At 32.7% G+C, this 26,174-nt stretch overlaps 2 protein-coding genes across 2 annotated transcripts; one reads left to right on the top strand and one right to left on the bottom strand.

Annotated features, from left to right (window-relative positions):
* Positions 1-5,632: 5,632 nt before the first annotated feature.
* On the bottom strand, positions 5,633-9,361 carry LOC132714714 (uncharacterized). Its single transcript, XM_060697626.1, has 4 exons — positions 9,332-9,361; positions 8,491-8,610; positions 7,533-7,775; positions 5,633-6,082 (listed from the first exon to the last, which is right to left on the bottom strand). Exons 1-4 carry the CDS (start codon positions 9,359-9,361, stop codon positions 5,975-5,977), a joined length of 501 nt encoding a protein of 166 aa, XP_060553609.1. The 3' UTR covers positions 5,633-5,974.
* Positions 9,362-12,798: 3,437 nt separating this feature from the next.
* Positions 12,799-18,392, top strand: LOC132714713 (uncharacterized). The gene has a single exon (XM_060697625.1). It carries the CDS (start codon positions 13,872-13,874, stop codon positions 14,481-14,483), a length of 612 nt encoding a protein of 203 aa, XP_060553608.1. The 5' UTR covers positions 12,799-13,871; the 3' UTR covers positions 14,484-18,392.
* The last annotated feature ends 7,782 nt before the right edge of the window (positions 18,393-26,174 follow it).

The raw sequence follows: 26,174 nt of genomic DNA, 5'->3' as shown, positions 1-26,174 counted from the left end.
ACGTCTTTAACGCCTGTTTCATCCCTTTTAAGTCCTTAAATAGTTAAAAATGCTGTATTTAGACCCGAAACACTTGTTTTTGTTTGAGAAAATGTGTAAAAGGTGTTATCGGCGTGGTATGGCCAGTTATGTGTCTATGTGCCGTTAAAACCCAAACAAACAAGAAACAATCGTATATTACAGTGAATCAATCAATAAATGTAATGTTGTTGTTTATGAGAGCATCTGCCAGAATCATTTGATGTGATATCATTGACAAAATAACACATACAATTTCTAACTTTTTAATAGAATTTACCAGATGAATTAATTGTTGGAATCGAATTTGAAAAGGAAGGGTACGTTTTCGCTTGTTCCTTGTCATCATTTTATTCTATTAAATTTCACATGATCATACATTAAGATACGTAACTCACTAGAACTGTGTTAGTGTGCCGTAAAACCATTCCACCAAAAAAAAACAAGAAACAATCGTATATTACAATGAATCAATAAATGTAATGTTGTTGTTTATGAGAGCATCTTTTGGAAAATCATTCATTGTGATATCAGTGACAAAATAACACATACAATTTTATACTTTTTACAAGAATATACAAGTAAAATTGATTGTTAGAATCTTAGAAATAGAGAAATACAGAATCCCTAAAGAAAGCCCAACACGACAAAATTGAAAATGTTGCAGGCTCGGTTTGATTGAGCCTGTTCATGGACGGTAATGGAAAGTGCAAGTTACCGTCCACGCCCCCTAGCACCGGCTTAAGCAGAATTCAACTTTTAACACGAAAATGGTGAAATTTTGAATTTAGAAACATCCACAGATGTGTTCTTACAGCGTTTATCACGGAACCCTTCAATGTGACACAGTAGTGCCATTCCATGAAAAGCGGCGTAAGGTCCCCAAGTAAAAGAAAGCTCGTGCCTTAAACGAGAAAAAAATGAGCGGAACTAAATAAAAAGAAATTTTGTAAGGGGGTCTGAGGTAATGAAGCCTGCATATCACAGATAAGACGTTAAAAGACAAATTTAAAAAGCAGGCAACATATCCTAAGGGTGATCCACCCAAGTTGAAAAAGGCAAAATAGAAGAAATTAAAAGTACCACATAACATGTATACACAACAATAATGTCGTGCTGAACGATCTTCAAACAGTAAATGAAAATAAATTTAATAAACAAAATAATCCATATCCAGTCATATTAGTTTTGCATCCAAAATAACATAAACGCAGTGTTTTACGAGGGATCACTATGTTTCCAGATTTTTTTTGTTTATTACTTATTGTCGATTTTGCCATGCATGATGTAATGAAATACTTTACATTTAATATAATATATAGCCAGATGAAAAGTTTGTTTGTTTTTTGTTTTTTTTGGGGGCGGACGTGGCCGAGTGGTTAAGGTCGTTGACTTCAAACCACTTGCCCATCACCGCTGCTGGTTCGAATTCCGACAGGGACTTTGGATTCTTTCATGTGAGGAAGCTATCCAGCTAGCTTACGGAACGTCGGTGGTTCTACTCAGGTGCCCCTCCGTGCTGCACCTGAGGTCTTCCTCCACCAGTAAAGCTGGAACGTCGCGATATGGCCTATACTTTGTCGATGTGACGTAAAACCCAAAACAAAACAAAACAAACAAAAAAAATGTTTTTTTGGCATACTAGTGAATATCGTTTTCAAAATGAAGCTCCAAGGCGGCGCCCCACTCTGTTCCTCAGATTAAGTCTATGTTGTTTCCCCCGGTCTCCTGTCCCCTTCCCCTTTGTGGGCCTTTTATTATTTTCTTTGAATTCCTAATCAGTTACTAGTATAAATTATTATTATTTTCTTTGAATTCCTAATCAGTTATAATTTATTATTATTTTCTTTGAATTCCTAATCAGTTATAAATTATTTATCATTTAATGTTTAACCTGTCCGTGCTCTGTCTTTGCCCTGTCCTGTTTTTGTTTGGGGTCCGCCTGGGCTCCTTGCCATTGGTTCTTGTTGCTGGGTCATATGGGGGTTGCGTTCATTGAACGCCGTCTTTCCTTGTTGATCTTGTTATTCATATTTAATGTATGTTCATGTGGAATTAGACAGAATAAAATATTGACTTGTAGCAACGTAAAGGATTTTTACAAAAAATAGATAAAAACAGAATCCCTAAAGAAAGCCCAACACGGCAAAATTGAAAATGTTGCAGGCTCGGTTTGATTGAGCCTGTTCATGAACGGTACTGGAAAGTGCAAATTACCGTCCACGCCCCCTAGCACCGGCTTAAGCAGATATTTTCATTACCGGTAAGCTACTCAAACAGGGCTACAGCTATTATAAATTACGTAAATATTCTACAAAATTTTAACTCGTCACTTTGATTTAATTTCAAAATTCAATAGTGATCTAAAACACTTCTGCGACAAGGGATTAGCCAGCCTGATTTTTATGGGGATGTTGTTTACAAACTTCGTAAGATCTTGGGTCATTGTAGTTTTTCTGTTGTCTTTATTAAAATTATTAAACGTTTTATTAAAAGGGGTTATGACCCTACTACTTTAAGACATACCGCATGCTTAGTGTTCAACCCATTTGCAGTTGGACGCTACGCTTTCCTCTTTTGATTACATCTGACGGACCAAGTGGGAGACTATGATGGACAGTTCTTAAAGCCCTTTGGGACGGAATTGCCTTAGTGTTCGTCTTCTGTCTTGCTTCGTCGGGCCCTTGTAGTTGATCTTCTTGTTGCTCTGTCTTCCTTTAAGACATCGAGTACTTTTGTTATGGTCATTGGGTTTACTTTTATATGTTTCTACATGATCATTTTGGTGTTTTACTTACTTAACCTTTTGTAACCATAACAACTGTTAGAATTTTACTTGGCGGGGATTAATTTTATTTACACTGTCTTGTTTATAGGACATTGAGTACTTTTGTTTATATGGTCATTGGGTTTCTTTTGTATGTTTCTACATGAGCATTTCGATGTTTTACTTATTTCACCTTTTGTAACCATGACAACTGTTAGAATTTTAATTGGCGGGGATTCATTTAATTACACTGTCTCGTTTATAGGATCATGGTGGGGCTAAGAGTGAGGTTTGGTGCACCATTAAACGGTTTAAACTCCCCAGCAGTATTTATGCTGCTGACCGTTCCAAGGCGGCGCGCCCCTCTGTGTTCCTCAGATATTTGTCTGTTGTTTCATACTGTTTTGTGGCACTTTTGTGTCTCTTGTTGTTTTCTCGTCTACGGTAAGTATCTTCCCCCTTGCTGCTAGTTTTTATTTATTCCCCCGGATCTCATGTCCCCTTCCCCTGTGCCTTAATATTCAATTATTTGTTTTCTTTTAGTTCCTTATCAGTTACTAATTGTTTATTCTTATGTAGCGGTTTGCCTGCCCGTTCTCTGCTTTGTGCCCTGTCCTGTTTTTGTTTGGGGTCCTCCTGGGCTCCTTGCCGCTGGCTCTTGTTACTGGCTCGGGTGGGGGTTGCGTTCATTGAATGCAACCTTTCCTTGTTGATCTTGTTTATCATATTTGAAACAAGCAAAAACGTACGCTCGTTTCAAATTAGATTTTAACAATTAATTTATCTGGTAAATTCTTTTAAAAAGTATAAAAATGTTATTTTGTCAATGATATCACAATGAATGATTTCCGGCAGATGTTGTCATATACAACAACATTACATTTATTGATTGATTCATTGTAATATGATTGCTTGTTTGTTCGGATTGTAACGGCACATATACACATAACTGGCCATACCGCGCTGAACACTATTACATGTATTGTCAATATAAAAATGTATTTTGTAACAATGAATAATGTCTTATAAAAAATTATGCTTAAGGCGGTGCTAGGGGGTCATAGTTGTGTATAGGTAACAATCGATCGATAATAAAGTCGATGTGTGAGACTTTTTTAAATAAAGAGAAATGTAGAATCCTTAAGAAACGCACAAAACGACAAAAATGGTATGGTGCAGGTTCGGCTTGATTGAGCTTGATGGAAAGTGTAAGTTACTGTCAACGCCCCTATACAACAGTTTAAGCAGTATTTAACATTTAGATAATAAGGAAGTATCATTATGCGTCCGGTTCTTGGCAGCACTGCATGCCATTTATTTATTGATTCATTGTAATATATGATTGTTTGTACGTTTGTTTGTTTGGGTTTTTGTTCGTTTGTTTGTTTGGGTTTTAACGACACATGTACACATAACTGGCCATACCGCGCTGAACACTTTTATTGTTAATAAAAGAATATTAAATAGATTTAGATAGAGTAAAAGGCTTTTCAGTGTTGGTTACTTGATATCAATTCATTTTATTTCGATTCAATATCTTTATTGCATTAAACATTTAACAATGCTTATAGCACATACAAATATATAAATTGGCAAATGAAAACATATCCAAATAGAGAAAAAAAACCATACAATTTCTTTTAACAAATATAATTTTGTGTTAGTTATTTTTACAAAGTCTTGAAACAAATACAATTTTTGTGAGTTGTATTCTTCAGGTTACTAGGACACGCGAATTTTATCTGCAAATAAAATTAATTTTGCTAGTTGGGAAATAGATGATTATTGATTTAGAATTCATTAGAAGTTCAAACTTATTAATTGTTGGCCATCGGCAGAATTATCGTTTATATTTTTTTCAGAGCTGTCTGAGGACAGCGACGCTCGACAATTTGAGTTGTCACAAGGGTGTTTCATTGAGTATAATAACAAGTATGTGAAGTTTCAATCCATTCCCTTCAGGCGTTATGGAGATACCAGCTTATATGCAAAAAATGAACCACAGGGAAACCAACAAATGGGCGAATAGTCGAGCTAAAACACTCAAATAAACGTTTTTGCACTACATAACATTTTTGTACTATATTTTTACACCGCATTTTTGTATGTGAATATGTCAATAAAAGTTGAGAGATATTTCTATGCTCTTTGGAAAAGACAAAATTACCGAATCTGAAGACAATCCCTTAGTAATAAAAATGATAAGAGCACCTGGGTATAAAAAAAATTATAAGTTTAACAATTTCATACATCTTGAAATAAAGATGCTAGAGTTATGAATCTTTACATGGACAAAGTCTTATGAAGGTACCATTTATTATAACAATTTTCCAATAAAATAGAGATAAACAGAATCCCTAAAGAAAGCCCAACACGGCAAAATTGACAATGTTGCAGGCTCGGTTTGATTGAGCCTGTTCATGGACGGTACTGGATAGTGCAAGTTACCGTCCACGCCCCCTAGCACCGGCTTAAGCAGAATTCAACATTATACATGAACTGGTACAATTTGGAATTTTGAAACATCCGCAGATGTGTTCATATGGCGGTTGTCATGGAACCTTCAATGTGACACGTAAGTGCCATTCCATGAAAAGCGGCATATGGTCCCCAAGTAAAAAAATGCGTGTGCCCTAAACGAGAAAACAATGGGCGGAACTAAATAAAATTGAATTTTGAAAGGGGATCAGAGGTTATGAAGCCTGCATATCACAGATAATACGTCAAAAGACAAATTTAAAAAGCAGGCAACATATCCTAAGGGTGATTAGACAGCATTCAAGTAGGAATACTGGAACCACCCAAATTGAAAAAAGCCAAATAGAAGAAACTAAAAATACAAAAGTTCATAATTCATAATACTAAATGGACCTAATTCTGGATTACAGAAGCAATAATTATAAATCTAATGACATATGACAAACATATTTTGAATTCTGAATTCAATGCATGAAAAAATAAAGAAGTAACAGAAAAAATAAGGAAAATTTTAAGATAAAGGAGAAGATAACTCTGAAAAAAATTGATGATGGAGTGAGGAATCTTGTTTTATGAAGACGATGTTGGTGTCAGTATGTTAAGTTAATTTAAAAATAAATAAGTTAGAGCAAAAAAACTGATACGAGATACCAGAAATATTAAAGTTGAGAGAAATAAAAATTACAGCATTTCTGAGGCATAGTGGGCATTCTACATTACAATGTTTGTAAACGGTTTCAAAATTATATATTTATACTCATTGTTTCTTACCTCGGCATTCTCCTCCATCAACATCTCTCGTCTCTCTCGATTATGTGGCTGTAAATTGAAATGAACATTATATTTAAAGTGCTACCCAAAATCGCTGTATTCCAATAGAAAATGCAATAACTTACCAAAATAAATCTTGCACATTATTAAATATTAATCAAAAATATTAGTTGATAAAGTGCAACAATAAATCAATCACATATATTATCATTTAATTTAATTACTAGTATAAGCATTTCTGGCAAGAACTCTTTCCATACCAGTAATTGACATTTATGGCCAATTTTTGACCTTATTCACTTAGTTATTTTGTAGGACACAAAATTGATATAATTAATAAAAAATAATCTCTTTTTCAATATATTAAACAAGAGCGATCAGTAATCACATGTGTCGCCTCATGATGGCCAATTTCATGTTCGGACAAATTTTGTGACAAACGGACAGACAGATGGACAATGCACAACTAGACTTGGTACTGATCATTCCTGTAAAGTTTGGATAAAATTGCCACAGTAGTTTATGAGGAGTAGTCCGGACAAGCTTTTGCATATCTGGCAACACACAGAAAAAACACCTTTTTATCAAAGGGCCATAACTCGGCCAAAAATCATTCAACCAGAAAACCCGTGCAATATGCGCAAGGACTTGAGCTACAGATCAATCCTGTAAAGATTCATTGAAATTGCATTAATGGTATAAGAGAAGTAGTCTCGACAAACTTTAAAAATAAAACTTATTAAAGGGCCATAACTCTGACAAAAATCATTGAACCGGAAAATGCTGACAATATGCACAACTAGACTTGGTACTGATCATTCTTGTAAAGTTTGGATGAAATTGCACCAGTAGTTTATGAGGAGTAGTCCGGACAAGTTTTGTGACGGACAGACACACGGACAGACAGTCGACAGAGAAGTGATCTCTATATGTCGCAACTACTCGGTAGAGGCGACACTAAAAAGGAAATCATTTGAAATTCTTTTTGTATTCTATGCTTGTAAACATCTAGGGAAAATGTAATTTTAGAAGTAAAGTTTATTTCTTGTAGCATAGGCCTCTGGCCCTAAATACAACATAACAATGGCAAACATGACATAGCAATGGAAAATATAATGGGGTAGATCATAAATATACATCAAGTTTTGTAAAATGAACATTGGAAGACATCATATAAAAGAAATTAAAAGATATTACGAGAATTTCATAGATTATATTTCACTGTTCATTTGGTTGAAGCTTTGTACTCCAATAAAATAAACAAATCATTTCACCTGACAGTACAGTATATTTTTTCTCTGTTAGCTGAATAGACAAAGCAAAGTAGAAAATAACATGCAATTCTGTAAAAGTGCTTGTCAGAATTACATGCTCTTGATGGTTACAGATTATTTCTACTACTGTCAATATCAGTTATGTCTTAAGTCTCCAAATGAACATTTAACAAAAATGATTAATAAAGGCAAGAAAGTCGTCCTTAAAAAATTCTTAACCATACCTTGGCATCTGCTAACGCCTTGTTGAAGTCCTTCCTGCTGATGTTTCCATCAGCCAAACCATTCAACAGGGTGAATAATTTCCCCTCATCTTTGAAGCCACATGCTTCTCTGAAGGTGGAGGTGTTTATGAAATTTGGAAACTCATCGAATCGCTCAAACACAGATAATAATGCGCTGTAACACCTTGGCGATAAACATGACATTTCGATCGCCACCTTAAACTTTCCTCCAAAATACACTTTCTGTAAGTTAAAATTATATGCATTAAAGAAAAGACATTTACAATGAATAAAATTCAAGAATAGAAATTGAAAATACCTTGTAAACAAATTCATTAAATAAAACATTTCTAATAAGTCATTACCAAATAAGCTTTTGGTGGTTTCAAAACTTTCATGGAGAGGTGTCAAATTGTATTTCACAATAGTTACTGTCGTAATGAGGTTATCAACAGGTGAACATGTTTGCAAACAACAAACATTCAGTCGCTTCATGTCATTTTTTGCAGATTATGACATTTAAATACCAGTAAGTTGTCAAAATATGTACCACTGCTTTCAATGGTTTACAGCTTTTAAGCCTGTCAGAATTATGTGAATAATTAGACCTTTGAATCAACAACATTTATTTCCATACAGCATTTCTATAACTATCAAAATAAAACAAGTGTATCGCTGACAGTAATATTCTTATAATTAAATTATGTGACTTTTTTTGACTGGTTTGATAAGAGATGGAAGAGTATTGAAAATGCTTATACGTTTAAGTCCAAAGATATCTTCAGAGTGCCTGATCAAAGAAAGCCAGACAACTCTAGCACTGAAATAAGTACTTGTTGTCTTCCTAAAAAAAATGACATACCAGTCACCACCTTTTCAGTTATTCTTTTTTAACTCCTGTGCTGTTGTTTTTGTTATTACATGTATTTGCAAAAATTACAAAATCATTTAACTGTACCTCATTCTTTGGGTCAAGTCCCATCGCCTTCATGCACTGAAGTCGGAAATCCCGATTTGCTTTGTTGAGTGGTGTTGCATCTTCTGACACCTCTGTATTTGGATGTAACAATCTAAAGATCTAAAAGTAACAATAAAGATATCTCATCAGACCACATTCATTTGTGACAGTTTATCTATATCATTTAAATATTAGATGTATGCTCTTGTTTTTTACGACAAAAATTCTTGATAAACTCTAGATCAGATGGCTGATTTTTTTCTCATCGACATGACAGGTAAATGATTATATACACCATTATTTCGTTAAATGTTATTGAAATTTTATTAACAACATTGAAAGTCTGATTACAATATGTTCAGCTTTATTTTCGCTACAAGTCAGTGGAATGTTTGCCTAAATGAAAATTTGTTTTTGGTGATATATTTTGTCTTTATTGCATTACGTTATTACTATGTATTGTTACGTCAAAATGCTCGACTTTGAAAGAATAAAAAGTAGCAAACCGCTTCTAACCCGATATAGTCTATGTTTTCCTTGTAAGGCCATCCTTAAAAAAATGTTTGTTTGCAGTAACCCGACCCAGAATTTTCAAGGTGGGTAGGTAGGTCGATTTTTTTTCTTCCATTAACCTTTAAAAGAACAAAAACAAATCAAGGCATAATTTTCTGATTAAAAAAAACTCTTTCTTTCCAGACCATGAAAAAAATTTTTGAGTAGGGGCAAATTTTGTGAGTGGGTCGCGTTACTGCAAACGAACATTTTTTTAAGGATGGCCTAAAGAAATGCAAAAAATTGTTTATTTTCGGATAAACGTGAGGGAGAAAATAAATATTCTTACCTGTTGGTTCTTTAAAGAAGCATATGCCATGTCCATTCAATATTGCTTTTAATTTCCTTATAAAGTCATTCACATTTTCTGTTTCCACTATACGGAACCTTTCATCAACAATCACACATTTGTCTAGCTGGAGAGTTGACAAATAAATTTGTCCAGACTGAAACAAAAGTATAAGTGATTTAGTATCTCTTTAGTCTTATCTTTGAAAACATTTACTATAGCAGAACAGATGTAGTATTTTCATATATCTTTAATAAAATCCAGATTTCTCCCCCTTTTTGATTGGATATTGATCCATCCAAGTAAGAAAGAAACATTGTAAACAACATGCGCTGTGCAGATGCATATACAGTTTGATGCTGCGCAGAATACCTCTTGTAGTTTCAGAGTTGTGTCCCAGACAAAGTTCAAAGTGCAATTTTCCTAACATCCAGACAGCGTTACTGTTCTTAGCACTGCAGATCTTTCTACCTACGAAGTTTATTGTTCATATCTCTTGTAGTGTCAGAGTTTTGTCTTGGAAAAGTTCAAAATGTAAATATTAACAAAGGGCAATAACTCCAAAATAAGGCAAGACAGAATTATAGTTCTTGTGCACTGCACATTTACCCAACGAGATCCATCTACCTACAAAGTATCATGTTGATACCTTTTGTTGTTTCCGGATAGTCAGACGGACATACAACCGGACTGACAGACAAAGCAGCATCTAATAATGCTCACCCTTTGTTTACATATGTTGGGTATGTTGTGGTGATATATGTGGATATATTACCTGCCAATATATAATACCTGACCCTCACCTAACCGGTTTTTGCGAAATAATATCATGGTGGGTTATATATACACATATATCTCTCTAAAACCAATTAAACATATAATAATTATAAAACTATTTTATAATTTTGATCTGGGATGAGGCTTCTATATAATTCCAATAAAGCAAAGGAATATGATCCCTACTTTGTCCATAACAAACCTGCTTTTAAACCTTCAGTTTTTAACCTTGTTATGCGCTATAATTGAAATTCTACAAAAATACTGCTTTTAAATGAGAAAGGTTCACACTTCATTTAAAAGGAAGGCTATTAATGTAGTTACAGTAATGAAGACAAAACTGTGTCTTTCCTTGAATCCTTTTATTAGGCATGCTTACAGACATTCAAAAGTCTGCCAATTATTCCATTGGCTACATTTCAAACATTCATTTTAAACAAGAACATGTTTGTTAAACACAAATGCCAACCAACTCAGTTATATAACTAGAAAGATTCATGGTGTTTTGTAAACTAATTGGAAAAAATATAAGTTGCCAAGTCATTGCTATGACTTGTGATGAAGTTGAAAAATATTAAACTTACCAATGCATGCAGTACATTATCAAATTTACATAAATGCAAGATATCATAAAACAGCCTGTCATTAAATCTGTTTTTGTTTTTTTGGTGGTTTTAGAATTAACACCACTATTATCTGTTTTTCACTTTATCACTTAATTTTTTTACATGCACATAGAAACTTTAATAACCTTTCCAGTGATTATACTCTATATATCATCCTAGTTTTTTATCATTAAGAAGATTTTAGGTAAATCTGACTTGTAATGTATCAGTTTTTTCAACCTTCAGTAACTGTTGTTAATTAAACTTTAAATTTAAAAAAAAGATATTTATTTTTTAGTTATGTTCATAAATAGGTCAAAACTAATGTTAATATGCAGTGTCTAAATTGTTTTTCGTTCCGCCGGAACATGCTATGGGTTTTTCGGCAATTTTGATATGGTTTTTGGGCAATTTCGATATGAAGTTGCTTTGCCCAGAAGCAAAAATATCTCAAAGCAACGTCATATTTATAGGACTATGGGTTCCTGTGGTAATATGAAGGATCCCAGAGTAGAAAATTCAAATAAAAAATGTCAGAAATTTTTAAAAGTGTGAAAAGTCCAAATAAGTAAAAAATATAATATATTGTTTATATATCTGTGGTAAAATTAAAGAGCAGGTACATCAAGTACTCTTCCGTAGACATGGTAGATAGATGGCAATATCCTGGTTTAGGCATGGAGGGGTTTGTTTTAGACAGTCTCATTCATTCCGTAAATTCATAAAAAATATTGATAAAAAAGTAATTAAAATGACGCATTCATTCCGTAAATACAGACGCAATTTTTATAAATTTCAAATGTCATTCATTCCGTAAATACATACACACTCCCCCATATTTTCCCCAAAAAACAAATCAATATATATGAACCCCCAAAGAAAACCATCTACCATAAAAAGGTGTTTCTTTCTGTGTGTTGCCAGATACACAAAAGCTTGTCCGGACTAAACAACTGGTTCAATTTTATCCAAACTTTACAGGAATGATCAGTACCAAATGCTCTGTCCGTCTGTCACAAAACTTGTCCCAACATGAAATTGGCCATCATGAGGCGACACATGTGATCACTGATCACTCTTGTTATTATCACTGCCAGGAAATATGTCGCATACAGAAGCAGGTAGTTTTTTTTTTTGCTTTTGGGTATTATTATTTAATTATATTTCTACTCTTTTAAAATATCAATCAAAATAATTGGTTCTTTCAAGAATCCCCTTAATTACCGGTATGTTGTTTATAAACAATTTTCTTAAATAGCAACATTTTATAATTAAAGGTGTAACAATACGCTCACCTCAAAATATGATAGGTATTGCAGTACAGGGCCCACAATACAATACTTACTGTCTACAGAAAATTTTCATCCATTTCAACTTTAAAAAACTTCACACAGTAATATAACGTAATGTTTAACAACAATAGTACTGTAATTTCCACAATATTCATAGCTATTTGCATTGGTCATATGGTCTTATATCAGTGAATGACCTTGCCAATGTGTTTAATCTTCTATGGACATTTTCATAGTTAAAATAAAATATTTTACATTTTCTGTTTCTGTGGCAAAAAATCTAGAATGACAAGGTACCATTGGCATTCAATATGCATGCATATATAACAAAAATCACATGTTTAATAAAAAAGGTCATAGTATGTAAGGTAATAACTATATTGTATACATTACTCTTGTATAATAAATATTCATCTGTAATTCAGCTATGGATGACACAGTTATCTGAACACAGGTCTTAATATCAACATTAGCTGGACACAAAACTTTTCTCTTTTTACTTAATTAGTACGGGGCGTCCGTGGCCGAGTGGTTAAGGTCGTTGACTTCAAACCACTTGCCCCTCACCACTGTGGGTTCGAATCCCGACAGGGACTTTGGATTCTTTCATGTGAGGAAGCTATCCAGCTAGCTTACGGAACGTCGGTGGTTCTACTCAGGTGCCCGTTCGTGCCTGAAATAATGCACGGAAGGGCACCTGAGGTCTTCCTCCACCAGTAAAGCTGGAACGTCGCGATATGACCTATACTGTGTCGATGTGACGTAAAACCCAAAAACAAACAAACAAAACTTAATTAGTACATGTTCATAACCAAAAACGATGCTGTTTATTCACAAATAGTAAAATTTCCATTGGCAATACGTATTTGGAAACAACAGTGGAAACATTTACATTTTACCCTCCTTCCTTAAACTGTTACACCCTTATTTATAATTACAAATATTTTCAGTAGAAACAATAATTTATGTTGAGTGGTTTGCTAGCTAACTGTTTTTTTAGCCAATTAATAAATGAAAAAGTTCTTGGATCAAAATGTTCTGAGACTTGACACTGTTTGTAAAATAAAACTCAACAAATAAAAAATGCTTTATTGGAAAACAAATTGTTAATAATTACTCTAAAGCAGTTTTACCCCTTCTGGGAAGGGTGCCGGTACCAAACAAATTGGGGAAAATGCATGTTTTGACTCAAATAGGGAATTTCTCACAACATGCCAGGGGAATATCTTTTATTCAGGGAGACCTCAAAATTAGGCTTAATATAACCATTAAAATCATGTTTTATTAACTTTGGTTTTTCCTTTTTTGAGTTTAGAAAAAAAATATGATTATTTGTACATAAATAATGGATAGATGTGAAGCACTAGAAGTACGAAATGAGCACAGTACGAATATAGCTTGCGTAGTTATACTTAGTTTTTATATCATATATCTGTTGTAAATATGGAAACATCCATAACTGCTTTTTATTACAATAAAATTTAACCTTCTACAGTACAATTTGGGGAAATTAGAAGTCAGATATTAGGAAAAATGGCTGTCTTTTCTTAAGGGAACATGCCTTTTTCTGGTATTAAGTTATATTAGAGGGGAAAAAATGAAATATATCCAATCTTGGGTCAATAGTTGCACTCTTTTTAAATATAGAAATTAATTACCCTAATCTAGAAATTACACATGTTTAGGTTTCTTGTTTTTTGTCACTATTTGCATGTTCTCTTGATGTCATGGTTGATATTCTAGCTCAGTTGGCCATAGATATGATTACTTTTGTATATTCTTAATGTGTTACTCTGAACTAAGATATTAACATAAATGAATTAATTTTCAAAACTTGAATCTTTTCAGATAAAGCTGAATTTCCTCATGGTCGGCCATACTCATGAAGACATCGATGCTGTCTTCAGCAGAATAGGGAAACAGCTGAGGCAGACAAATGCACCAACACTTGGAAAATTGCACCAAGCAATTAGCATATGTATGGAACCTGCTCCAATTGTAAATCACTTCTCCAGTGTTTTGGATTATAGGTCAAAATGCCTGGAAAGTGATACACGTTATTCAGGTTTCCAAGGTGTCCACCATTTCACCTTTAAAATGGACCAAGACCGACTTCAGATGAAGTACAAAGACTGGCCATCTGATGAGTATTCAAAATTGGATATGACAGATTGTGTTGGAAAGTTAGATTTCAGGTTTGTACCAAATGCCTCCTTAAATGAAAAGGTTTTAAATGTGAAAGAATGTTTATCAAAAGATCTAGAGAAATATGGACAGGCTGGAAGAATGGAGGTTGACGACCAGGAGTGGTGGGCTGCATACCTGAATGGGATTGAAAGAGCTTGCAGGATGCCGCCAATCACTCCTGGAATATGTCAGCTTCCAAAATTTAAGGAGGCAAATGGTACAAGAATAGTATCAAACACTCTAACTGCTTTAAGAGATCATCAAAAAAATCAGCCAGAAATCTGTAATTAAAACATCTAAGAAAAAGTAGATCAAATGTGAAAACTTCCCCCAAAACATAATTACATGTATACAGAAGCAGGTGTCCATATCTAACATTATGCTGTTGTTATATAGTTGAAATATTTCACAGCACTCGTGACAAAAATAGAATGGTCTAAAAAAAGTCCTGTAATGGGCTTTATAAACAAGACACTGAAAAGAACATGTTTTAAACTCAGAAATAATTTAAACAGGTATGCAAGTAAATGACAATTACTTATTTTATGCCGTCATGCGTAAATTTTGCTTCTTCAGAAAATGAAAGTCGATGTCACCGTAAATCATTAATGTAACAAAATTAGAGAAATCTTACAGAACTATATTTCAAAATTGATGACATGACGTCATGATGTGATGACGGTAAAAAGGAGAATGCACAGTGTTACACGGTACAATCAGTAAAAAATAATTAAAATCATAAAGCATGAAATAAAAAAGAAATTTTATTTGTATTGCATATAAGATTGAAATATATTTCATTCATGAACACAAGATATTCTATTTTCACTCGTGTCTATGCCACTCGCGAAAATATTGCATCTGGTGTTCACTCTGAAATATATTTCAATCTTACATGCAAAACAAACAAATATCCTATTTGTAATTATCCATGAAATGTTGAGGATATATTATATATTGTTTATATGCTTTGCACTGAATCAATGAAGTCTCAAAGATATTAATTTATTGATATTGTCAATATGATTGAAATTAATTTTGATTTGTACAATGTTGTAAATATTTAGATATTTAAGATTCAAGATTGAAGTTGAATTATATATGTTAGTCCTGTATTGATGATACACTAGTATGTGATTATGTTATGTAAAACAGATTTCCATTGGTTTAAACTTCACTGATGGCAACTTCTCATAATTATTTGTTTGCATACTTTTCTTCAGATTTTGATAATTATTGTTGTAATTTTGCAATGCCACAATAATGTTTGATGTATATCTTGCTGATTTCTGGCAGCGCCCTCTTGCTATTTCATCAAAATTGAAACATACATTAACCATCATATTCTTTTTCAAATATGCTTTTCTTACTCTTGATTTTAAATATTTAAAGACTCTGGTCCTTTCTCACAATGTTTACTGGCATACGAGCAGTACCCGTACAAAAATCGTAGTTACTTAAAAATAGTTTTTTATTACGCTCACTCATCTAAAAAAATGATTGTTACACATCAATATTCGGCTCGTTACACAAATTATGGAAATTCCTTTATGTTCTAACATAGAATCAGCCTTAGTTATGTGGCCTGAAATTATCCATTATTTTGTATGAAGAGAAGTAGTTCCCGTATATAAAATATAACCAATTATAATTATACAATGTTGTAATATTAGACCTATTTTACATTCTTAATTGTTAAAATGACCATTTTTCCCAGTGATGAATACATGTTATTCAGGAAAAAGTTTGTAAAGTAAACACTGGTATCAATTACCGGGTACCGTTACTCCAAAGCATTCGCATACAATGGCGTGCTTGCATGCATAATAATTTATCCCATTTAAGCCATAGAATTATTTCATTTGTAATATAGGTGAAAATTGAGTAACTTAATAGATTTTCATCGCATTGCCCACTTATCTGCATACTGGTGGTATAAGAGGAAAACCCTTTAATAGGCCTCATACGTAAATATTTTTGCCCAATGTTTACAAGGTTATGTTTTGACAACGCACAGGTGAAAAAGATTTCAAATAAAGATTTTTGTACGTATTGCCGAACTGACACTTAGATTTTGTCTCTTTCATACATCTTCTTGATTTGATATTTATTAATGCAAGTAAAAATCAAGCGTTTAAAAGAAAAATACGGGAACTGCTTCTGTACGGGAACTGCTCGCATGCCAGTACCGTTAGATAATGATGAATTTAAGATTTTTTGGGAATTTTTATCTAGATATAGGCAAATTTAAACTGTTCAAACGAATTTCTAGTATGCCTCAGAAATGCCTTTATTTTTATTTCTGAAAAACTTCAAATTTTTGTTAATTTGATACAATTTCAACAAAAATACACAATAACAACATAGATAACTTTTTGTTTGCAATTTGTATATAACAACTTTAAAAACTCACTAATTTAAACTGAAAACTCGGGGAATCCTCTACAAACCAATTTCTTTGTACAAAAAAGCTTTTGTAAATTCCGGAATGATTCCAGCAGAATTTTTATCATTTTTTGGCCGATTGCACAGGTGCAAACCTGAGTTATAGTATGGTGAATGGCGGGTGGGCGGGGAAAATATTTTCATAACAGTTTTCTCAGCAACTACCTATCACAGCCTCTTGATATTAATAATAATGGCATACAGATTTGACACATGGTCTCATACCATGGGATTCGATTTCAGGTGTGTAGCTCATCCACTTGGTGCTTATCCACTTAGTTAAATTTTCAACATTAATGGTCAACGGTAAATTTTTTATCGTAATATCACAGCCTCATGATTTGGTCTTTGACCAATTTTTAATGTAAATATACATCTGTAAACTGCAAAATTCAAGTTGAGTGTCATCTAAAGATCTTGTAAATTGTCAAATTGAATCTTAATTGAAAATTTTGCACCTTTCCAACACTTTTTGATGGACGAAGGTGAACCTATTATTAAGTTTGCAACATGTGAAAATCATAATTATTAGGATACGTTTGATTTATTCTTTTAGTATAGCGGTTCCAAAAAAATCAGAGCTCCAGATAAGCATTGTTTTACCGTTACAAAGAAATGATCTTAACCATAAACAAATTGAATTTAAAATGTTGCTGTTTAAAACAAAATGATTTTTAATCTCGATCGTTTCAAAACGGGATAAAATCGCTGAAAACGAAAGACAGTTTTCCGATCATTTTATTTATTGTGGCATATTTTGTCATGGCTATAACATGCCACACCACTGATATAGCATAGTTTTGACATTTCTTAAAAGTGACATCCCTTCCTGAAAAAAAGAAAAATGTTGAAACAAGTGAAAAAAATAACTGACCGGATATATATTGTTTTTGGTCAAAAGACTGGAGTGATTATCTTTAGCTTAACTGCTACTTATATTTCATACATAAGTAAAATGTAGTTTGCTAGAAATGATTGTATTTTGGATTCACTTTGTTAACACATTTTTATAATGCTTAAATCATTCAGTTATGTCATTTCCATCATTAATGTCTTACGTGCACTGAACTGGTACTTAATGTGCAGGACCACATGTGATTGTTAGTAAAATGTAGTTTTCTAGAAATGATTGTACTTTGGTTTCAATTTTTTCAATGCTTAAAGGGACTCCACTGAGGTTTAAAAGCCGAAAAACATAACATTTGAATTTCTTACATAAATGACCTGTGGTACTTTAAACAGAAATATATGCAAAGATAGTTAAGAAATATACTTTGAAATAAATTGAAAATCTTATTTTTATGCTTTTCTAAGTCCAATATGAGTGAAAGGCGTTAAAAAAACTTTTCATTTTGAGTCATTTTTTCACAATTTGAATAATTGTTCTTGAAAAATAAAGTGCGCGGATGATCTGAAATTCTGCACAAAGATTAGTGGTCTAAACCTACATCAAATGGTACATTTATCTGGAAATTTTTTTTTCAGTCCCATCATGTCAAAAAACCTCAGTGGAGTCCCTTTAAATCATTCAGTAAATAAGATGTCATTTCCATCATTAATGTCTTACTGCACTGAAGTGGTATTTAATGTGAAGGACCACATGTGATTGTGACTCCTGCATTATAATTATATGGACAAGATGAAATTCCTTACTTCACACTTTCCCAGAAAAATAAACATGCTGTAGATAGATCCATAATTACTTTCTTGCCTATTTTTGAATTGGATAAAGCTTGCCAATGCTTTTATAAGACAATTTTATATCTGTATCAGACTGTATATTATGAGTTTAAAATTATGATTTTCTTAATGTAATATATATCTTGTTATTGATGTATATATCTACTGTTAAAGAATTGACTGTATTATCTCTTGTTCTTAATATTTGAAAGAAATAATTTAATCTGTCAATTTATTAAATAAATAAAAGTGATAAATATAGTTATAACCTTTGTATTGTTTTCATCCCTTATTTTATGTATCCATTTAGTGGGAAAGGCCATTAAAATTTGCCCATGTCTGTCCGTCACAGTGGAATGTCATATGGACACTTTCCTAAACATTTACTTAGCTGTGCCACTGGTAGAATTCAATCCAAAATATATGTGTATGTGTCAACAGGAATACATTGTACCAGTATTTTGATTATAATGACAAAAATTAATCTCAACTGTATTTATGCAGACATTAAGTTCAAGTCTGGATGTTGCACATAAAACGACTTCTTTTGTGAACATTTGTGCCGAGCTTTAAAAAAAAGTTATAGATCGGACACAAAATATTCCCTAAAACAGGGACCATGAACTTGGAGGTAGGCGTCTGGGTGTTGCACATAACATGTTATTGTGAAAATTTGCACCAAATATTAATATTCCTTGATATTCCAATTGTATTCTATTAATTACCGTGATGGGATTGCTTGATCTCTTTTCCAGTTTATAAACATGATGGGACGGCTCGTCAAAAAATACTCTTTCCCGGTTTATATCTTCAACACACAATAAACGCTTTATTAAGCAGTTAATTAGTTTAATAAATAATGATTTGAACACAGCTGCATCATAAATTTCAGCAAGTTAATAGCATATATGTATCAACTTTCAGACCTCTAGTAGAAATTCAGAAGTGTAGGCTACTTATTAATAAATGAGCTCTGACAAGCTTCCTCTAAATAAAACACTATTTCTAAACCTATTTTAAAATTTAGATCTGTATTTATATAAAAGTCCTCTAAAAATAGTTAGCATTGCTTACATTAATAGTGTAATGAGTTTTCTCCATGTTAGCCCCTGATGACAAGCTAAACAGGCTAACAGTACAATTTTTAAGCAGATTCTGACCAAGATTACCAAGTTTTGGTCCTTTTAATATACTTAATCAAGAAAATTGACCAACAAAAATGGTTAATAAGAGGTCAATTTTGGTCATTTACCAAAATAAATGGTCAGTACTAATCCGTACCATTAGATTGAATTTCGCACTTTCATTGCGTTCATCATGTAGACGACAGCGATATCGGCTGCTAACGGTTACCATATAAACACTCCCATAATGCATGTCTACAAAACGGCTATTCTATTTCCTTGCAGGAAACGTGATAATTTAATAAAAATAATTGTAAATTGTGCAAAATTCAGAAGGATTAGAGTGCTGACAGTTATTTAAATCAATCAATAAAAGTGTCTGGGGTAATTACATACAATAAATAACAATTCACACAGACTTACATGCTAAAGTCAGGACATCTGTGTGAGGAACAGTAACCGGATGTGCGAGATAAAAACAGAACACGTTTGGATTAAAGTTAAACGAGCATAAAGCTGTATAATACGTGATAGGTTGTTTAAAGTATGTTGATCTACACGTATGTGTACAATTTTATGTTTCGTTACTATCAACAATGAAAGGTAATTCGAAAGATTGGTTTGAATACAGCTCACATCATAAAACATTGAACAAGTCAAGGTTACTGCTGACAGAGCTAAATAAGGTAAGATTCTGTTACCCTGACCATAAGGCATCACATTATCACAAATTGCATTTTACTTTTAACAGACTGGTGAAAATGCCCGATTGGGCTAATAACATAATCAGAAAGAAAAATATTTGGTAACTGTCACTTTTGTGAGAATAATTTTCATAAATTCAAAGTCCTTATAAAATTAGTTACATATAAATTAATATGAAATTAGGCAAAGCCTATGGACGGGGAAGTCTTTAAACAAATCCTTTCATTCTTTACGTTTTAAAGGTGTCATTCGATATTACATACACCACTTCCGTTTTGACTCGGAACACTCGATGATTATTACTAATCCGAAAAATTGAGATTTGTTCCGTTATCGGAATACCCCTCCTATTATCATTGACATATATTGTAAATGGCGGCGCCCGACTAGAACTGACACTGAAAATTTCATTGATAGGTAAAGAATTTTATATATTTTTTAATTGTTTTTATTTGATTTTCTTTTAAATATTTACGTGTAGTCTATAGCCGGGCCCGGTCTTTGACTTCCCTGTATAAAACAAAATAGATTAAATAATTTCTTTATGATCCAAATCATTGTGCCAACACCTGTCAGCATACATTTCACTCAGTTTTCAAAGGAAATTCCAAAGTACTATGTTCAGTGTCAAAGAATCGTCAAAATATTTATGCCAGGAACAGAATGTTAAATCCAAATATATAGAATAAAGGTACTGGCGCAGTAATTTTGAGCCAAATGAAGATGTTGGACATGTTTCTGTTAACAATTTTACATTGCAACATATTTTTTTAAGGACTTCAAAAAATTGTGTGTCATAAACATTAAAAAGGGGAAACAATTTTTACAAAAGTGACAGTAACCAATTATTTTCTTTCTGTTTATATTATACATTATGGCGAATAAACAAAGTTTAAAAGAAAGGTCTTTTATATTATTTTCTAGAAATATGATTTTTATGTGCGCATATTCAACCGCCTTTTAAGAACAATATAACATTTTCCATTTTCAATATAATATAACGATTATACATTAAATTTTCAATATCATAATGATTTGACATGGCAAACTTTTATGTAATTGCCATGGCAAAAATTTCTCATGGCAAAAATATACCATGGCAAAAATTTGCCATGGCAAAATGCCGAAATGCCATGGCAAAACACACTTTGCCATGGCAAATGCATTTTTTAAATGCATTTTTACAAAAAAGTAGTAAAGATAGAGAAACAAAACATATTAACTATTAAACCTTTTAGTAAATATAACAATTTAAGATAGTTTTCATTTTTTTAAAACGCGTAAAAATAGGGGTTGAATTTGCCAAAAACTGGCCCGGCAAAAAGAAACCGGCAGCTATTAAATGATAAATATTTTGTAACTGATAAGGAATTCAAAGAAAATAATAATATGCCCACAAAGGGAAAGGGGACAGAAGACGGGGGAAGAGGGGGGGGGGGTTAATCAAAGAAATAAATACTAGAGGCAATGGGGAAGATACTTACCGTAGACGAGAAAACAACAAGGGACACAAGCAAAAGTGTCACCAAAACAGTATGAAACAACATAGACATACATCTGAGGAACACAGTGGGGGCCGCCTTGGAACGGTCAGCAGCATAATAATGACTGCTGGGGAGTTTAAACCGGTTAATGGTGCACCAAACCTCGCTCTGTTCCTATAAACGAGACAGTGTAAATAAAATGAATCCCCGCCAAGTGAAATTCTAACAGTTATCATGGTAACAAAAGGTTTAATAAGTAAAACACTAAAATGATCATGTAGAAACATATAAAAGTAAACCCAATGACCATAACAAAAGTACTCAATGTCCTAAAGGAAGACAGAGCAACAAGAAAATCACCTACAAGGGCCCGACAAAGCAAGGCAGAAGACGAACATTAAGACAATTCAATCCCAAAGGGCTTTACGAACTATCCATCATAGTCTCCCACTTGGTCCGTCAGATTCAATCAAAAGAGGAAAGCGTAGTGTCCAACTGTAAAAGGGTTGAACACTAAACACTAAACATGCAGTTTGTCTTAAAATAGTAGGGTCATAACCTCTTTTAATAAAACGTTTAATGATTTTAGTAAAAACAGCAGAAAAATTACCATGACCCAAAATCTTACGAAGTTTGTAAATCACATCGCCATAAAAACCAGGCTGGCTAATCCCTTGTCGCAGAATAGTTTATAAATCACTATTGAATTTAGAAATTAAATCAAAGTTACGATTGTAAAATTTAGTAAAATATTTCCGTTATTTATGATAGCGGTAGTCCTGTTTTAGAAGCTTGCTGGTAATAAAAATATTCCGCTCGTTGAAATCCTTTACGTTGCTACAAGCGCTAGCGAATCTAATTAACTGAGAAACATAAACCCCGTAAGATGTTTCATGGGGTACGTCTCCATCTAAATGTGGATAATTATACTATACAAAAGTCAAAGTCATCTCTTTTATCATAGATTTTCGTGTGAATAGAATTGTTGTAGATAGTAATATGAAGATCCAAAAATGATGTACTAAAATTTCAAGAGTTCGTTTTATTAAGTTGTAGTTCATGCGGATAAATGTCAGACACTATTTGATCAAAATAAAGATTATCTAAATTAAAAATATCATCAAGGTATTATTAAATGCGACTATAACATCTTGTTGTTTATCTTCAGAGAGACTCAACATAAAGTCTCTTTCATAGCAGTACAAAAACAAATCGGCGACCAGGGGTGCACAATTAGTACCCATAGGAATTCCTATGATCTGTTTAAAAAGGGTATTACCAAACCTGACATGAATGTTGTCTAAAAGAAAAGAGAGTGCTCTACAAACTTCGTCACAGGTCCACATAGTATAATGTTTAACAATACCGTTAGTAAAAAAAGCTTTGTTAGAATTTCATGCTAGAAACGCAACCCCCTCCCGTGCAAAAGTTTTCTGAATTAGGGAAATAAGTTTATTATTGATTAATTTACGTGGCAAAGTTGTATAAAGTGTAGAAAAATCGTATGTACTGACAGTTGAAGCTTGAAAGTTCTTAATTTTGAATTTATCCAAGATTTCACCAGAATTTTTAATTGACCAAAAGAGATGTGTGCCTGTGTTTTCATAGACTTTATCACAATATCTAATTACATGTGTTTTAATGGCAGTCAAACAAGACGTCAATAAAATAGAAAGTTTACTTGTGGTGCAAGATGTAGAATTAGCATTGAATCTGGCTTTGTAACGTTTTTTTATGTAATTTAGGAATCCAATACATAATAGGAAGTTTGAGTTCTTTTTCATTAATTTGGACTTTCAGATTGAAAATATTAGTAATATGATTGTTCACAATGTCTTTTTCGGAGGCAGAGGTTTAAGAATACGCATTAGTACTATTTAGTTCCTCATGCAAAACGTTAATGTAATGGATTCGTCATACAATTATAATATTATTAGCCGCCTTGTCCGCTGGCACCAAAACAAATTTTGATATCTTTTTTCAGGTGTCTTAAAGTAAGTCTTGGTTTAGGTGGCAAAAGATGTTCATTTCCACGATAAAAATTAATACGTGAATCAATTATTTTAAAGATGTTACGTTTCCATGTAACTAGAGCATTACTATCCGCATTTTCACGGCGACACTATTTGACCGAAAAATCCTCTATAGATTCAGCAATCTGACCACGACAAGCATTAAAATCAATCTCAGAAGGAATTCAATTAAATAGAAGTTCAATTTAGCATAAAACATCAATTCTTGTACCACTTACACCAGTGACTTCTCTTACATTAGAAGGTTCTAGAGCACTTAGTTAAAATTGGCTTTGTGTAAAAAACTTTTAGAAACAATTGAAACGCCAGCTCCTGTATCAACTAAAGCTTGGGTTTTAGCACTTAATACCCTGACTTGTACAGTGTTTTTGTGTAAAGGAGCTGTTAAATTAATATGAGAAATTAAAATCTGTATCCATTTATATGAGTTTCGCATCCAAAATAACGTAAACAAAGTGTTTTACTTTATTACTTTTTCATCGCCAAACTTAGTTGATTTTGGCCTGTCATGATGTAATGAAATACTTTAATTATAATAAAATTTATAGCCTTGTGAGATTGTTTTAAGGCACACTAACACAGTTCTAGTGAATATGTTTCTTAATGTATTTTCATGTGGAATTAGACAGAATAAAATGATGACGTGACACAAGCGAAAACGTACGTTTCCATTTCAGATTAGATTCAAACAATTAATTTATCTGGTAAATTCTTTTAAAAAGTATGAAATTGTATGTGTTATTTTGTCAATGATATCACAGTGAATGATTTTCCGGCCGATACTATCATAAACAACAACATTACATTTATTAATTGATTCATTGTAATATACGGTTGTTTCTTGATTGTTTGTTTGTGTTTCTTAAAAAATGTATTTTCATGTTGAATAAGACACAATAAAATGATGACCTGAAACGAGCGAAAACGTACGATTCCATTTCAAATTAGAATCCAACAATTAATATATCTGGTTCTTTTAAAAGTATGAAATTGTATGTGTTATTTTGTCAATGATATCACAATGAATGATTTTCCGGCAGATGCTCTCATAAACAACAACATCACATTTATTGATTGATTCACTGTAATTTACGATTGTTTCTTGTTTGTTTGTTAACTGGCCATACCGCGCCAAACACTTTTATTGTTAACACCTTTTACACATTTTCTCACACAAAACAAGTGTTTGGGGTCTAAAGACAGCATTTGTAATCATTTGATGCCTCAAGTCAAGTCAAGTCAAGTACATTTTATTTATAAGTCGGATACATCAACAATAAACATAAGCTCTCTTGTGCTTTTTACACCGACTACTATAATATAATACACATGTTTAACATATGACAAGAGGGCCATCATAGCCCTGAGTCGCTCATCAGAAACAACTGCTTTTCAGTGTTGGAAATTATTTTTCGAAAGGATTTGCCGAAAGGCAAGTCAAGCTCTTTCGGCAAGTTCAACTCAACTTTAACTTGCCCCTCTAGTAATATACTTTCACAACACTGATTGTTTTAGCTTTTTTTCTTCATAATAAACAATAGGGCCACTAAGATGGCCCTAGATTACTAATCTAACCCATCATTTCATTATTCACAATATAAATTGAAATATTTTGCCCTTATATTTTGGAAAGGCTTTGTTAAAAATATGTAAGTTGCAGCTGTTTTCCTATGAGACTATGTAGAATAAATGCAGAATAAATGACCACTAAAGAAGGGTTAATTTTAACTGGACAATTTTTTAATAACTTTTTTGAATGAAAACACAAAATGTCACTTGCAAAACATGTTAGGTGTAGATGTTTGAAGTTTACAGTTTGGGACAACAAATGTTTTATACATTCTGTATGATAACATAACTGTACCTTAAAAAAAGACAAAATGCAAACATTTTAAGAAATATAAAAAGTAGGCCAGTTGATATCAAAATTCAATTTATCATCAGAAATTACACCCCTAGTCCAAATTTCAAGTCTGTATGCAATAAAAGACAAGAATGAAGGTCAAATTATATCAAAAGTAGGTCAGTCGATATCAAAATTCATTTTGGCATCAGAATTTACAAACCTGGTCCAAATTTCAAATCTGAATATCAAAATATAAGAAAGTACGTCAAATGGTGTCAATAATACTTTAAGTAGGTCAGCTGGTATTAAAATTGAGTTCAACATCAAAAATACACAAATTACACACCTGGTCCAAATTTCAAGTCTGTACATAAAAGACAAAGAAAGTAGGTAAAGCAATATCAAATATACCAAAAGTAGGCCAGTTCATATCAAAATTCATATCAATTCAGGATCAGAAATTAAACCCCTTCAGAAGTCAATTGATATCTTAATTCGTTTTGCATCAGAAATTACATTCCTGGTCCAAATTTCAAGTCTCTGTACATCAAAAACAAGAAAGTATGTACAATGGTTTTTAAAATATCAAAAACAGTTCCACTGATACCAAAATTTAATTAGGCACATGAAACTCAGGTTCAGTATTCTGTCCCAAAATTTATTGA

Source organism: Ruditapes philippinarum, unplaced genomic scaffold (assembly GCF_026571515.1).
Source record: "Ruditapes philippinarum isolate M1 unplaced genomic scaffold, ASM2657151v2 ctg2378_1_1_1_1, whole genome shotgun sequence".
NCBI lineage: Eukaryota > Metazoa > Mollusca > Bivalvia > Venerida > Veneridae > Ruditapes > Ruditapes philippinarum.
This window is presented reverse-complemented; position numbering and strand designations above follow the sequence as displayed.